Source organism: Macrosteles quadrilineatus, unplaced genomic scaffold (assembly GCF_028750875.1).
Source record: "Macrosteles quadrilineatus isolate MER2022 unplaced genomic scaffold, UCM_ALF_1.0 Scaffold_2__2_contigs__length_208266976, whole genome shotgun sequence".
NCBI classification, from domain to species: Eukaryota; Metazoa; Arthropoda; class Insecta; order Hemiptera; family Cicadellidae; genus Macrosteles; species Macrosteles quadrilineatus.
In genome coordinates this window covers 137,861,612-137,878,718 of record NW_026542595.1, presented here as the reverse complement: position 1 = coordinate 137,878,718, position 17,107 = coordinate 137,861,612, and the positions used below count along the sequence as shown (strand labels likewise).

The window sequence follows — 17,107 nt, the reverse complement described above, 5'->3', positions numbered from 1 at the left end:
TTAAAATTTGATTAATTGTAATTTTTCATAAAAGTTTATTTCAGTAGTATTAAATAATCACTTTCAATGTTCAAAGAATATTTTTATTTGTTCACTGAAACTAAAATCATATTAAGCAAAATTATTAACAAATTTCATATAAGATGTCTTAATTTTATTTTTCTACTATATTGTAACAATAATCAAATGATGTTAAAATATTAAAACTTATATACAATTTTTAAAATATTTATAAACAAAATTTCTAAGTTTGCAATGTTATGAAAAAAACACACGGATGGTTGCATTGATATCTTGGCGACAAACTGCACATTTAGTTAGTGACAAAGCACATTTTACACAGGCCACAGCATGAGCACAGGGTAAGAACACAATAGCCACTTCTTCCATATAGCATATTTTGCATTCATTGTTTCCTGGATTATTTTTTTGTAATTTTTTACTTAATATGTCTTGATTATCCTCCTCTTGTTTTAATTTATATTCATTTAAACCCTCTTGTTTTGATTCTTTTGTTGGGGATTTTGCACATACATTACTAACAAAGCTTTTTCCCTTGGTTGTTAGCAAAAAATAACATTTTGAGAAGTGTCTAGCGTGTTCAACCCAAGGTTCATCCGATTCCTTACTCCAATTATTCAACCCCCCACCACAGTAATAACATATAATGCCATCTTCTTTCCCTGTATAAAAAAATCCAGCCTCACTGAACATTTCAGGTGTAAATTTTGGTGTTTTTGGCCATTTTTGATAAGATTTAAGTCTTGACTCTAATAATTTAAACTGGGGAAAGGATGGAAATTTGATTTGATTTATCCCTAAGTTTTGTAGTGATGGTTGTTGATCTTCAGAGATATTTTTTACGGGAACATTTCCGCATGGCATGTTTTGGACAAATTTACATGAAGGTGACCATCTTTTATGATCTAGTGTGGGATCATCTCCCTCAACCCAAGATCCAATTTCAACACCACAAAATGCACACCGAACAACATCTTCTCTTTGAAAATAATAGAATCCAGAAGTAGCCATTGAACTTGGATTTAAAAATGAAACTGGCCAATTGACAAAACTGTTGAGTCTTTCTGTTTCATATCGAAATCTTAGAGTATCAGACATATTCAAATTTACCAATACTAACCAAAATCCAAAGAGTAGAGATAGTCCGTATAACACTGAACCAAAGTCCAAACAGCAAGGATAGTCCATGCAATACTGACTGGTCTCCTGGTAGGATGTTGGTTTTATAACCCACATAGCAACCCCCCACATTACATAGTGGGGGTCTTAAACTCCACTTTATTAGAGTGTGGGGGTTTTATAGCCTTACTTGAAGGTGGGGGGGATTATGTTTTGAAAGGGGAGGGGACATCAATCTAAATATTCATTAAAGACCAAATCAGTAAATATTTTTTAATTTTAACTTTTAAATCAAACCTGTAGCCACAATTACCATATTAATAAAAAATGCATAAGCTATGTATCTTCAATATATACTGTTTCAAACTCTTTTAAATATTCCATTTCCTCTTCAGTTAGTTGGAGTTCTTGTTTAATTTGATCACAGTTAACAATTATTTGTTCTTGAAAACTATTATTTCGTATTTCTATTTTGTTTAGGAATTCGGTCTCATCTTCTGTCAGTTCTGGTGTTTCTATGTTATTTTTAGAGGGATTGTTAATTGTCTGTCCTTGAAAACCATCATCATATACATCCATTGTATCTAAAAATTCTATCTCTTCTTCTGTCAGTAGGGGTGTTTTAATTTTAAATGTTTTAATTTCTGAGGCATTATTTATTATTTCTTCTTCATTCTGCAACGGTTCATCAGGAGTTATAATTCTATGTTCTGTTTGATGATGTCCTTCGTCTCCAATAGTTAAATTTAAATTTATAACTTGTTTTAAATATTCTTCAGAGTTTCCTCCATATTGTGATTCTGTTTGTAAGGATGGTTCATCTGGATTTACATCTACATTTTCTGGTTTATAATATATTTCATTTTCCATAGTTATTTTTTCATTTATGTCTTGATTCAAATATTCCTCAGAGTTTTCTCCATGTTGTAATGTAAATTCTATTTTAGTACTATTAGATTCAATTTTTTCTGAGATTCTTGAAAATACTAAATTCTTTTCTCTTTTAGTTAAATCTGAACTGGGGCTTTGCTCAAAATCTTCTTCAAAGTTATTATATTGTTGTGGTGTAACATTGGCATTATTAATATTAATTGTACATACTTTATTCTTGTTCTTTTTAGTATATTTTCTTGTTTTTGTTACTCTTTTCCAAACTAGTTGTTGTTCTTCTTTTGGAAATATATGAATTAAGAATAAAATTAAGTTTTCAATTTGTAAACGATAAATTGGGTTCAAATCGTAAAAGTTTGACTTAACAAATAAAAATTTTAAAATACCTTCAACAATTCTCTTTTCCTTTTTGTATTTCAATGTTGGTTCCATGTTTCCACTAAGGCTTTCAAATGCTTACTAGTTGAATTCCAATACTAAGGCTATCTTTTACCCAGGTTTTCAATTGGGGGTTGTAGTGGTGGTGGGGGGTTAAAAATATTGGTGGGGGGTTGAAAATATTGGTGGGGGAATGGCATTTGTTAATTATAGCACTTAAACTATAATTATTATTTTCAAATTAATTTATAATATAATTGTATTTTCATTTTATCTTTTGATAATTTAAAATATTTGTTCTTCATAGCTGGCAATCAGTATTTGAGATTAATCTTCTGGAGGGTACACATCAGGAATTATATATTCTGGTTCATCATCTTCTTGGAATTTTGCAATTATACATAGATTTGTTGTTTGTTCCAAGGATACTTCAAGGTTATCATCGTGTTGTAATGGATCAATAATTGTATCTTTATTATTTGTCAAACTTACTTTGTTTTTCCTAATGTATTTTCTTTTTGTTGATACCTTTTTCCAAACTGAGTGTTGTTCTTGTAATGGAAAGTTACTAATTAAAAATGATATCAAGTTTTCAATTGGTAACTTGTACTTTGCATTTAATTTATGAAATTTCGATTGTACAACTAATAATTTTAAAATGTTTTCAATAATCTTCTTTTCTTCTTTAGATAATAATGTAGCTTCCATGATATAATCAAGAATTCAAAACACTTTATAGTGTAATTCTCATCTTGGGGTAACTTTATATAACTGTAAATTGGTGGGGTGGGGATATTTAGACATTTAGAAATGAAATATAATATATACAGGTGATTTTGGTGGGATGTGAATATTTACAGAATTGAAAGGATAATATTGATTCAAAAGGAGGGGGAGGACTTTTCTTTGGAAGGGTGGGGGGATATTTACAGAATCATTGGAAACTCAATCTGATTTCTACAGAGGGGGCAAGTACTATTGCCTTTCAACCATTCTTTCATACATGTTTTACAGAACATGTGGTTACATTGTAAGACCACATTTTCTTCTGTTGTTGCCAAACAGACTGGACAATCTATACATGTGTTTGCTTCTGTATATGATTTTGGGATATTGTGTCTGACAAAATCACTTATTGGAATCCCCCTTGCCAGATATGTTTTAAAATCGATCCATTTACAATACCTAATCAAATCCAAGTCAATTATATTTTGATACAACGAAATTGTAGGCCAGTGCAATATGTGTTTAAATATATCTAGAAGAAAAGAGTCCAATTTTTGATACCTGCTTATAAGATTTCCAAATTGGTGTAGAAAATATTCATCTCCTGAGTTCAATCTTGAATGTATTAACATCATTTGCTCTTTTGATAAATCTTGATATTGTACTAAATTTAGCCATATTTGATGTTGACTTGCCTGATCATTCATTAGAATCCAAGTTATAAAATTTTTTGATATCTTCTTGTTTCTCAACAACACATTAATGTTTATTTTGTTGTAGTGTTTGTATAAATAGCGTTCAGGCACATCTTGATGATAGATTAGAACATCCCAATCAATTTGATCTTGAAGATGAGTTAGAAGTACATCAGAAAGATTTTGGTTTTTAACCAAAAGACGAAAATCAAACTTGTTGAAAAACTCAATAATTATAGTAGAACTTAGGTTTTGGTGTTTCACCACTTCATTGAAGTTGATTTTATTTTTAAACGTTTTCAGAAATGTTTCAGAAAAACATTCATTTTTATAGAGTTTTTTCCAATCTTGCTGTGACATTTCCAATAGTTTTTGTTTAACAATATTGAGTTTTTGTAGTAACAAGTACTGGAATTTTCCATCATATACTTCTCTCTCTAAGGTGTTGTATAATTCATAAATATCTTTTGGATCATTTAAACGACTTATAAAATAAATCACACTCTCTATTGTTAATAGTACATTCACAATTTTCCAAATAATCATCCTTCTGCCAATTTGTGGAGTAAATTCTACTCCTAAATTCTTTGCGAAGTCTTTCAAATTGTTTAGTGTAAATCTTTCCATACTTACAATCAATTAGATAAAAGATTACAAAATCCAATTCCTTATACTTCTCTGATTTCACTAGATACACTGTTATAGTTTTTGAAAACCTTTTTCAACTTAATGTTCACACAGATGTTCACTTCACTTGTTTGTGTGGGTTCACTGTTACAATTTGTAAAACTTCTTTTAACTAACAAATTATCACTACTTGTCTGGACTGTTGCCTGATTTTACAAGGGATACTACTACAATTTTCAAAGCTTCCTCTGACTGACACCAACTAACCAATGTCAAGTATTTGCTAAGACTGATGAGCCATAGAGTTAGTGGTCCCTTATATCTGCTGTGAATGATTAGAGGGGGAAGTTTATTTAAGATCCCATTTCTTAGTGGGGGTTTACTTTAAACTCCCCTTTTTAGTGGGGGGGGGGTTATTGAACCCTTTTTAGTTAGGGGGGGGGGGGGTTATTGAACTTCCCATTCTAAGTAATATATTAAAACTCCTCAAATTCTCCAATGATCTAAAAGTTTAAGCACAAGATTTATAAATATTTTTTTATGATTTAATTAATTAAATACCTTATAAAGTCAAATATAAATATTAAAATACACAGAATTATTATTGGAAATTCAGCAAATAAGATCAAAAGTTCACACATTTTGTACTAAATATAAAGGATAAACGTTTCTAAGTTGATAGTTCACAGAATAAGTTCATAAGTTCCAAGGAATATTGATATTAATTACAGTTCCAATTTATGTATTTCTATCTCCTTTCATTTTCTTGGCAAAATTGATTTTTTTTATCATTTGCTTTTCCAAGTTTACACAGAGTTTTACAGTTTCTTTTGAAACAGCACATCTTTGACTTATGATATCAAAGTCCAAAAAATGTATAAACTTCTTTAAAAAAGCATGTGTGATATGGTGGTGATGTGAAACCAACTTCCAGTTCAATTTATGGGCAAATTCTATTAAAAACAGATCAGGTGTATTTTTTGATTTGCTTATTAAATCCCATTTATTAGAGTCATAAGACAACAAACGCTCCTTTAGATGTAGTTTTGAAATTTCAGATTTAATCTTGATATAAATATGAAAAACTTCAAACCATTTGAGAGTTTTAATAACTTCTCTCTGGATGTAGCCAAAATATTTACAATCTAAAATTACTATACAAGTCAATATTCTATCCATTTCAGTAAATAATCACCTTCTAAATGGAAACACTTACTTCTCAATAAACTTTTAGGGAAGAGTCACAATTTATAAACCTCACAATAGTGAGCCTCTTCTCAACTGAAGAGGTACTATTTGTGAGCCTCCTTTTAAACATTTTTGGTATCATGGAGGGGGAAGTGGTAGGGGGGATAATGTATAAAATAAAGGAAGGGGAACATTTTAGGAGGTTTCAAGGTCATCCTAAGTGGTGGGGAGAGGGGGGGTAACTGGCTATTTACCATTTGTAACATATAAAATGGGGGTTTTCAAGGTCATCCTGGGTGGTAGGAAGAGGGGGTAATGGTTAATTATTATTAGGGTGGTTTAAAAGGTCATCTTAAGTGGAAGGGATGATTTGTAAAGTAGGAAGAGGGTATTAAAAGTTATCATAAGAGAAGTAGAAAAAGAGTTATGGTGTGATTGTTTAATTGATTTTTAAATATTGTTTTTAGGAGCATCCTGACTAGTATTAATGGGGAAGGTGTTACTAGAATTTTAGTGTGATCTAGATTAAATTGTCTGGACTTAGACTTCATATTTATAAAAATTTTTATATTTTTAAGAATTTTCAAATTCTTGTAACTTTTATTAAAATTCCCACCCTTGAAATCATTTTTAATCTTTTGGCTTACTCAAATGCTGTTGGAACATTTGAGCAAGAACAATTCGCCAGAGCCCCACTTTGTAATAAGCCCCAAATACACCTCGGCAAGGGGGGGTTGGCTCGGTCGGGAGAGGCTATTGTATGACGCATCACCAACCTTTGTATGAGGAAAGGTTTATTGTGTTCCCACAAAATGACCCAATTTCACTACTAATTTTTTAAAATCTGTAACACCTTAGACTGTATCTATTTTTAAAAGTAGTAAAAATAAAATTTCCTAAGTTTTGTTAAAAACCCTATAACTCACTACTAATTTTTGAAAGTGTTTAAATCTGTAACATCTTAGTTAACACCGCAGGGTATCCAATGTTACAGACTGTATCTATTTTTAAAAGTAGTAATAATAAAATTTCCTAAGTTTTGTTAAAAACCCTACAACTCACTACTAATTTTTTAAAGTGTTTAAATCTGTAACATCTTAGTTAACACCGCAGGGTATCCAATGTTACAGACTGTATCTATTTTTAAAAGTAGTAATAATAAAATTTCCTAAGTTTTGTTAAAAACCCTACAACTCACTACTAATTTTTTAAAGTGTTTAAATCTGTAACATCTTAGTTAACACCGCAGGGTATCCAATGTTACAGACTGTATCTATTTTTAAAAGTAGTAATAATAAAATTTCCTAAGTTTTGTTAAAAACCCCACAACTCACTACTAATTTTTAAAAATTGTTTAAATCTGTAACATCTTAGTTAACACCGCAGGGTATCCAATGTTACAGACTGTATCTATTTTTAAAAGTAGTAATAATAAAATTTCCTAAGTTTTGTTAAAAACCCCACAACTCACTACTAATTTTTTAAAGTGTTTAAATCTGTAACATCTTAGTTAACACCGCAGGGTATCCAATGTTACAGACTGTATCTATTTTTAAAAGTAGTAAAAATAAAATTTCCTAAGTTTTGTTAAAAACCCTACAACTCACTACTAATTTTTGAAAGTGTTTAAATCTGTAACATCTTAGTTAACACCGCAGGGTATCCAATGTTACAGACTGTATCTATTTTTAAAAGTAGTAATAATAAAATTTCCTAAGTTTTGTTAAAAACCCTACAACTCACTACTAATTTTTAAAAATTGTTTAAATCTGTAACATCTTAGTTAACACCGCAGGGTATCCAATGTTACAGACTGTATCTATTTTTAAAAGTAGTAATAATAAAATTTCCTAAGTTTTGTTAAAAACCCCACAACTCACTACTAATTTTTGAAAGTGTTTAAATCTGTAACATCTTAGTTAACACCGCAGGGTATCCAATGTTACAGACTGTATCTATTTTTAAAAGTAGTAATAATAAAATTTCCTAAGTTTTGTTTAAAACCCTACAACTCACTACTATTTTTTTTGAGTTTTTACAAGGTTGTTCAAATTATGAAGCCTAAGAGAGCACTCACCAAACTCTAAAGAATATGCCTAGATGTACTGGTATATATCCCAAATCCCCTACCCATACTATGGGGGGAGAAGGGTAGGGAAAATTTCATTTTTAAAAATTCATAAAATAATATTTGTAAATCCCCCTCTTTGTAATTTAGGAAAAGATAAAAGATATTTAGCTTATCGAATTAGTAAAATTATATTTGTAAAATTAAAAGATGATTTGCTTAGTATAAAGTAAACTGGCAGATTACTCAGGACCAAATTTGTTTAGAGTATCATCCAAATCAATGTGAATAAGTGTTGCTGACAAAGAGCCTGTTGAATGTATTATAAGTTTTTAAAGGAGTTGTAATAATTTTGAATGTTGGAATCTAGCTACACACCTAAGACTAAAGAAAGAACATGTAAAAAGTTTTCAGATTATTAGTTACTTGTGTTGCAGACATGCAGATCGTTTGAAATATTCTTATTTTTTAAGTACTTTTAATAATTTTGATTAAGGGAATCTAGCTAAAATAACTTGTGAAATTTGTTAAGATTATCAGTTGTTTGTATTTGGCTAAGTTTTACTGATATGGAGACTGAAAATTTAAAATGATGAAATGTTTTTAAAAGACTTGTTATAAATTCAGAATTAGGAAACCTAACTAACAACACACCTAAGTCTAGAGAAAGAACTTGTAAAATTTGTTAAAATTATCAGTTGTTTGTATTTGGCTAAGTTTCACTGATATGGAGACTGTTGAATATTTGGCTAAGTTTCACTAAAAAGGAGACTGTTAAAAATTTTCTAAGTTTTTAAAAGTCTTACTAAGTTTCACTGACATGGAAACTGTTGAAAATATTCTAAGTGTTAAAAAGAACTTGTGAAGTTTGATGAAATTATCAGTTGGTTGGATTTGGCTAAGTTTCACTGACATGGAGACTGTTGAATATTTGGCTAAGTTTCACTAAAAAGGAGACTGTTAAAAATGTTCTAAGTTTTTAAAAGTCTTCCTAAGTTTCACTGACATGGAAACTGTTGAAAATCTTCTAAGTGTTAAAAAGAACTTGTGAAGTTTGATGAAATTATCAGTTGGTTGGATTTGGCTAAGTTTCACTGACATGGAGACTGTTGAATATTTGGCTAAGTTTCACTAAAAAGGAGACTGTTGAAAATTTTCTAAGTTTTTTAAAAGTCTTCCTAAGTTTTACTGACATGGAGACTGTTGGAAATCTTCTAAGTGTTAAAAGGAAATTGTGAAGTTCGTTGAAAATATCAGTTGGTTGTTTGTATTTGGCTAAGTTTCACTAAAAAGGAGACTGTTGAAAATTTTCTAAGTTTTTTAAAAGTCTTCCTAAGTTTTACTGACATGGAGACTGTTGGAAATCTTCTAAGTGTTAAAAGGAAATTGTGAAGTTCGTTGAAATTATCAGTTGGTTGTTTGTATTTGGCTAAGTTTCACTAAAAAGGAGACTGTTAAAAATTTTCTAAGTTTTTTTAAAAGTCTTCCTAAGTTTCACTGACATGGAAACTGTTGAAAATATTCTAAGTGTTAAAAAGAACTTGTGAAGTTTGTTGAAATTATCAGTTAGTTGTTTGTATTTAGCTAAGTTTCACTGACATGGAGTTGTTTGTATTTGGCTAAGTTTCACTGACATGGAGACTGTTGAATATTTGGCTAAGTTTCACTAAAAAGGAGACTGTTAAAAATTTTCTAAGTTTTTTAAAAGTCTTACTAAGTTTCACTGACATGGAAACTGTTGAAAATATTCTAAGTGTTAAAAAGAACTTGTGAAGTTCGTTGAAATTATCAGTTAGTTGTTTGTATTTAGCTAAGTTTCACTGACATGGAGTTGTTTGTATTTGGCTAAGTTTCACTGACATGGAGACTGTTGAATATTTGGCTAAGTTTCACTAAAAAGGAGACTGTTGAAAATTTTCTAAGTTTTTTAAAAGTCTTCCTAAGTTTCACTGACATTGAGACTGTTGAAAATATTCTAAGTGTTAAAAAGAACTTGTGAAGTTCGTTGAAATTACCAGTTGGTTGTTTGTATTTGGCTAAGTTTCACTAAAAAGGAGACTGTTGAAAATTTTCTAAGTTTTTTAAAAGTCTTCCTAAGTTTTACTGACATGGAGACTGTTGGAAATCTTCTAAGTGTTAAAAGGAAATTGTGAAGTTCGTTGAAAATATCAGTTGGTTGTTTGTATTTGGCTAAGTTTCACTAAAAAGGAGACTGTTGAAAATTTTCTAAGTTTTTTAAAAGTCTTCCTAAGTTTCACTGACATGGAGACTGTTGGAAATCTTCTAAGTGTTAAAAGGAAATTGTGAAGTTTGTTGAAAATATCAGTTGGTTGGTTGGATTTGGCTAAGTTTCACTGACATGGAGACTGTTGAAAATTTTCTAAGTGTTTAAAAGAACTTGTGAAATTCGTTGAAATTATAAGTTGTCTGTATTTGGCTAAGTTTCGCTGGCATATAGACTGTTGAAAATTTTCTAAGTTATTTAAAAAAGACTTGTAAATTTTAACAAGTTAACCCCAGCTTGCTATAGTCCGACTAAGTCTCTAGCCTATGTGTGTGAGTAGAGGACTTACCCAGGTGATGACCGAATGCTTGTGCTGCCGATGAGAGACTGAAGGAACAGCTATTCCCCCACTCCTTTAATACCGATTCTGACACACTCACACACACACACACACAGGGTTAGCATTTTAGAAATTTCTGACCAATGAGACTCTCTACCCCCTCTTCTCCCTTCTCCCCCTTGTCATCTCTCTCCTCCTACTTCTCTTCCTTCTCCCTCCTTCCCCTCTCCTTCTACCTAGAATACTTGGCATCATGCCTCATTTGGCCAACTGTCCAACTCTTTGAAATATTGCTATAATTAATTCCTCCGACAGTCTGGCCCCATATCTAGTTGTCTTAGTGGGTTTTAGTATGTCTGATAGATATTCCTTGACATTCCTTTATCCAGGATGGAGGGGTGTTTAGCTCTAGGAGAGATGGAAGTACATCATAATCTCTAACCTACCTGTGTCTGTGGTACTTTGGGCTTCGGCCTGCTTGTGGTGTGCGACCAGCATTCAGTGGGCAAATCCTCGACTTTGGAAGTAACCTTTCCTGGAGGTGAAAACGGGCAAGTACCCGCAGCTCACGGGGACACTCAAGGGCAACGTAACTTTCCGCAGTGTGAGGGCAACGGTTTGTAGGTACTTATGCAAACCTATCCCTGTCTCTGAGCACGGACGGTATGGTTATCTTGAGTGTGGGGGGTTCTTCCCGGAACCTCAATTGAGTCAAGGGTGTCGCCACCTCTGGTGGATAGGTTCATCCGGGTGGGTCCCACTTCTATACCTGCCTCCTTTTGGGAAACCCTGATGGCCTGGCAGTGATGTTGGGTCTGACGGGCAAACGAAGTAGATCGGGTGCTGGGTCCGAGCCCGCCAGGAGTATCTGGGGATCTATCGCTCTAGATATCTCTGGTTCCCAGCAATGGGTCAGGCCTCGATCGGGCAGCGGTGTAAATGGGAGGTTGGGGTTCCCCCCGTCAGCGTGCTGATGGTCCCCTTCCTCCTGGCTATTGATGGCGGGTTCTGCCTGTCAGGGATGAGATAGGTCCCGAGTGTTGCTTGCACTAAATGCATCGGGGCGCTCTACTATGGACCTCTAGGTTCCGACCTAGTGGAACCCAGGTGGAGTGACGCTTAAACAAGCAGCCGGAATCCCTGGTTAGGATTGAGGGGCAACCCTCTTTCCGAAGGGTCTGCTTCGGCAGCCGGCGAGCCTGATGACCTTAAGTCATCCGCCCATGATGTGCTAAAGGTTGATGCGTAAGCTTCGGCCTACATCATGGGGCCCGGGTATGTCCTGTAGGATAGGTACCGGGTAAGCAGTCAGGGGGCTTCGGCTCTCATGACAACAAATAATAATAATAATAATAATAATAATAATGTCTGATAGATACTTGTTGTACTGCTTAGAATTATAATAAGCTTATTCCAGTAAATTTGTCAATGAGTTGGTCTAGTTCAGGATTGTACTGATGATAGTTATTTCCCTCACTAGTGTGGATATTATTTCATACCAAGGAGCACAACATCCTACCTAAGTATCCACAATTCATTACCTCCTAATAAATTGGGGGTGGGTGCAATTGATTTCAATTTTAGTTTTCATCTATGGGAATCTATGGCAATGAGCTAATATAAATAAGACTAACTTCTTGTCAATATATCTCATTTTTCTAGTTAATAAATTACTAGGTAGTTGCAATTATCAAGCTTAAAAATACGTTTAAGCCGTATTACACTGTTTTGACAAATTTACCATGCAAGGATTAAGTCCAGTAAACAGATGTTTGCCACCAACTTAATCAAATGGGGTTTCATCACATACTACTGTACTGTGCTGAGTTTTACTGGATACCAATCAGCTGATTATACTGCATTTGGGTAACAATGATGGTGGTCAAATACAAAAACACATATTCTCTTAGAGGTTATAACTAGTGATTTCTAGTCCTTTAGTCCTTTAGTCGGTGGTAATATGTAAGGATTTGTACAGATTTAGTAGTATAGTATAAAATCTGTTTACAGGACTTGTACTAGTAAACCTATACTTGACTTTTTCTTGCACGGGAACAATACCAATTGTGAGTCTAGGAACTTGTGGTTGAATAATATTTAAAAATACTCTTAGATAAATATTACCATTTCAAGGGATCATTGTAATGTAACATGGTTTGATTTTGGATAGCAATATGAGAAAGTGATTTATGTTTTTTTTGTTCTAAAGATTTAAAAAGAGGTTTTACATTTACAATAGTTAGAAGTAGGCTGCAGTAACATGACATATTGATAAGAAACCTCTGGAAATTTCCTTATCACCAGTAATGGGTAGAAGGTTCCAGATCTAAGTTAACTTATATAAGGGAAATGTTTTCACGGGGGTTAATTACTTCAAGAGTATAGATATACAGTTTCAAGACTACGGATGAATTTTTGTGGCCTACTCAATAAGTAATAAGGTTATTTTATTTGTCACATTTAAATTGATGTTTTCTTATTAAATATTTAACTTCATCTTCAAGTAGTAAGAGATAAAAATATAAAATATACCAATTTTTTGCTATCAGGATTTCTTTAAGGAGATAAATTTTTATATTAAAACAATAAGTACTGATTACAGTCTTGGACTTAAAGTCCCTAGAAAGAATTTGCAATTGTTAATTTTATTTTTTTAGGAAGAAATTATTCTGATTTAATTTTGAAGAATTTTAATTTTACTGTGCAATGATAGATATATTGTTGTGCTTATTTTCCTTAAAAAGTGTTGAATGATGATATATTATGCCACTGTAACTATTGATCGTGTGAGTTTGATTGTTGTTTTAAAACAGTAACTGTTTATTTTGATTGCTCATATGATTAATGTCTGACATATCATTTCTTAACACTTAATATAAATTTTATTTTTACCATTGGACTTTACCCCTATTGCATAATACTTTTTAAATGCAATAAGTAAATAACTCTAGCACTTTTAGATGTAACTCTTTTATACTTATAGATAAGTAAACAACTCTAATATTTTCAGAAAATTATAAACATATATCCTAGCATTAAAAGGGTTAACCTTTTAATTAAAACCAGTTTAAAATATTAAAGAAATATATATTTTTTTATAGACAGATAAACTAGGAAAAGGTTTGTTTGTTTACAGGGCTCAAGTATAGTTATAATGTCTAATAAAAATAATAACCAAATGTTTTTAATTTTTTAATTAATTTGGTTTGTAAATTGATTGGTAACAAAATTTTGGTTTAATTTTAGGCTGTTTAAAATTTAACTGATAATGTTTTAGTAAATATAAATCACAAACATTGAAACAGTATTGAATTTTATTTTGAGATCCCAAATAGGTTATTTGCTCAAAATGAAAACTAAATAATCTTAGAAATAATATTATAATAATTGACAGAGGTGAGACATCAATAAAGGAAGAAAGATAAGATGGCTTTCTTATAGAAATCAATCCAGACAACTAATTTTATGAAATGTAACTAATTTATCCCAGTAAAAGTTATTAGTATTTAGTATAATTTTGATAGCTATAAGATTAAATCCCCAAAATTTTTTTCCTAATGTACTGCATTATAGAGACACTATTTTAATTTTAAAATGTATAAATTCATAACATTTAGTAAAATAACAACAAGAAAAATAGTCCTCATTTAAGATTTGTCAACAAAGATAAGGGAAAATACGTTTTAAGCCTGTACTTCTCCCAATGAAAAATGACTCAGTGAGTAATCCCACGACAGTTCTTGTTTGTACTCATGGTATTGCCAGGTAAAATGAACCAAAGATAAACATTGATTTGTCTAGGCTGGCCATGGCCTTATCTTCCTTGATAGTTCTTGTTTGTACTCACCACAATGCCAGGTTGACCACAGCCTTATCTTCAGCACATCCTTGACTAATACTCAAAAAAATTACACAGGTGACCTTTAATATGGTTTACCTATGTGATAATTTTTTTATATTAAATTTAAAGGAAGCTTTTTAATTCAAAGAATAGGTAGTGAGTAGGTAAAAATTTTAAAGTATCAATATATAATCTTTTTAAATAAAGATATTATTGATAAGTTAGTATGCACAATTGGTAGTTGGATGATTATATGATGCTGTATTAGTAGCAATCATCCTTGTTACAATTAGTAGAAGGGGTAATTAATGTAATCAATAAAAGTAATATTGTTTTCTTGAATAAATTAAAACTATTTATACAGCTATTTAAGGAAATGGACACTATAGTAAATAAAACCAACCAACAATACAAATTATATATTTCAATAAATAATTAAAAAATATATCATTTTACTGTTTTCAAATTAGTTATAATTATAATATAAAACCAGCTTAAAATTATACACTTATGGTTGAATATTATTAGATTTGTATAACAGGAGATTTTAACATCTATAGATATTTTAGAAACTTTCAGCTCACCTAGCCATAAAACTAGGTTTTAAAACATAATCAACATGTATGGTTTTACAATTACTCTAAATACAAGCTCGTGAACAAAATATAGTAAAGATTCTCAATGATAAATTTTGTGATATTTACAAAAATATAAATTATATTCCTTGCCCATATACTACAACTAATTGAATTAATAATACTAGTAAAGTTGATGGTAATGAGCCAAAAAACTAAATATGTAATTTTTATCTATCAAAGAACATAAGTTTTACCACCCCGATAAAATACCACCAAACAAATTGCCAATCTACAAATTGTGATTGTCCTGTTATTGAGTAAGTAGAGGAAATTAAATATCTTGGATTACATTTAGACTCAAAGATAAACTGGAAGCACCATATAGATTATATTAAGAATAAAATATATAAGAATATTTTTTGTGTTAAAAAGTATGTGTAATCAATACCTAGTCAGACATATTTATTATGTGGTGATAAATTCTAATTTGGAGTATAGTTTAGCTATCTATGAAGGAGATTACTTTTTGTCAATTAAACCATTTTGATAAGTTGTCTTGCAAAAAAACTATTTTATACTATTTAAAAAGTTAGAAATGTTCCTGAGTAGGTGTCTCCAAGATTCTTTAGTACCTATATTAAAACTTTTAGCTACTAACTCTTTATCAGAAAATAATTTTTGAAAAGTTCTAGCATTTAAAAGAAAAATTTCTATATAGATAATATAACAAATATCCTTGTATTTTTAGAGTCTCCACAATTGGATTTTATTCATAGGGATATTATAGAAAATCTCAAATGGTTTTAAGTTTTTCATATTTACATAAACATTAAATTTCAATTTCTAAAGGTACATCTAAAGGAACAGTTATTAAAATATAAAACTAATGTTTGGAACTTAATAAGTAAAGTAAAAAATATTCCAGAAGTATTTTTGGATGAATTTTTCTGGAGATTACTTTTTGTCAATTAAGCCATTTTGATAAGTTGTCTTGCAAAAAAAATATTTTATACTATTTAAAAAGTTAAAAGTGTTCCTGAGTAGGTGTCTCCAAGAGTCTTTAGTATATTACAGATTTAGTTATTAACTCTTTACTGTATCAGGAAATAATCTTTGAAAAGTTCTAACACTTAAAAGAAAAATTTCTATATGGATAATATAACAAATATCTTTGTATTTTTAGAGTCTCCACAATTGGATTTTATTCATAGGGATATTATAAAAAATCTTAAATGGTTTCAAGTTTTTCATATTTACATAAATATTAAATTTCAATTTCCAAAGGTACATCTAAAGGAACAGTTATTAAAATATAAAACTAAAATTTGGAACTTAATAAGTAAAGTTAAAAATATTCCAGAAGTATTTTTGGATGAATTTTCCCATAAGATAAATTGGAAGTTGGTTTCAAGATATCACCAGATTAAATATACATTTTTAAAGAAATTTATAAACTTTTTAGATTTTTATATTATAAGACAAAGATGTACGATTCCAAAAGAGATGTTACTATACCACTTAAAGATAAAACGGCAAATGAAAAAGTTGAAATGAGTAAGACAATTGAAAAAAATAAAATTCTTAGAACATCTTCACCTTCTGGTGAAATATAAACAAAATACCTAATATCATTTCTTTATATTTTAATTGAAGCTATGTATGAAAGGAGAGTAACAAGCAAGCAATAATCCATACAACACTGATCGGTCCCCTAGTAAGATATTGGTTTTTTTATATGTGATGGTTTAGAAACCATTTAATCCTAACTAAGGTATATAGAATTGGAAGGGAAATATTATTTCTATACAGTGGGAAAATGGGTGGGAATATTTATAGAATTATTGGGATTTGAATATTATTTCTACAGAGGGGGCAGGTTCTATGGTCTTCCAACCACTCTTTTATACATATTTTACAGAATATGTGGTAACATCGTAAGACCACATTTTTATCTGTTGTTGCTAAACAAATCGGACAATCTATACATATATTTGATTCTGTATAAGATTTAGGAATATTTTGTTTGACAAATTCACTTATTAGAATACCCCTTGTAAGATATATTTTAAAATCTATCCATTTATAAAATTTAATCAAATCAAGGTCGATTATGTTTTGATATAATGAAATAGTAGGCCAATCTAATGTGTTTTTAAATATTTCCAAAAGAAAAGAATCTAAATGTTGATACCTGCTTATAAGATGTCCAAATTGATTTTTAAAATACTCTTCCCCTGAATCTAATCTTGAGTATATATATATAATTTGCTCTTTTGATAATTCTTGGAATTGTAATAAATTTGGCCATATTTGTTGTTGGTTTGCTTTATCATTTATTAAAATCCAACTTATAAAATCTTTGGATAACTTTTTGTTTCTCAACAATATATTAAGATTGATTTTATAATAAT

At 30.6% G+C, this 17,107-nt stretch overlaps 1 protein-coding gene across 1 annotated transcript; it reads right to left on the bottom strand.

The window, feature by feature from the left end:
* Positions 1 to 258: 258 nt before the first annotated feature.
* Positions 259 to 1,119, bottom strand: LOC128984949 (death-associated inhibitor of apoptosis 1-like). The gene has a single exon (XM_054404318.1). It carries the CDS (start codon positions 1,117 to 1,119, stop codon positions 259 to 261), a length of 861 nt encoding a protein of 286 aa, XP_054260293.1.
* Positions 1,120 to 17,107: the final 15,988 nt, after the last annotated feature.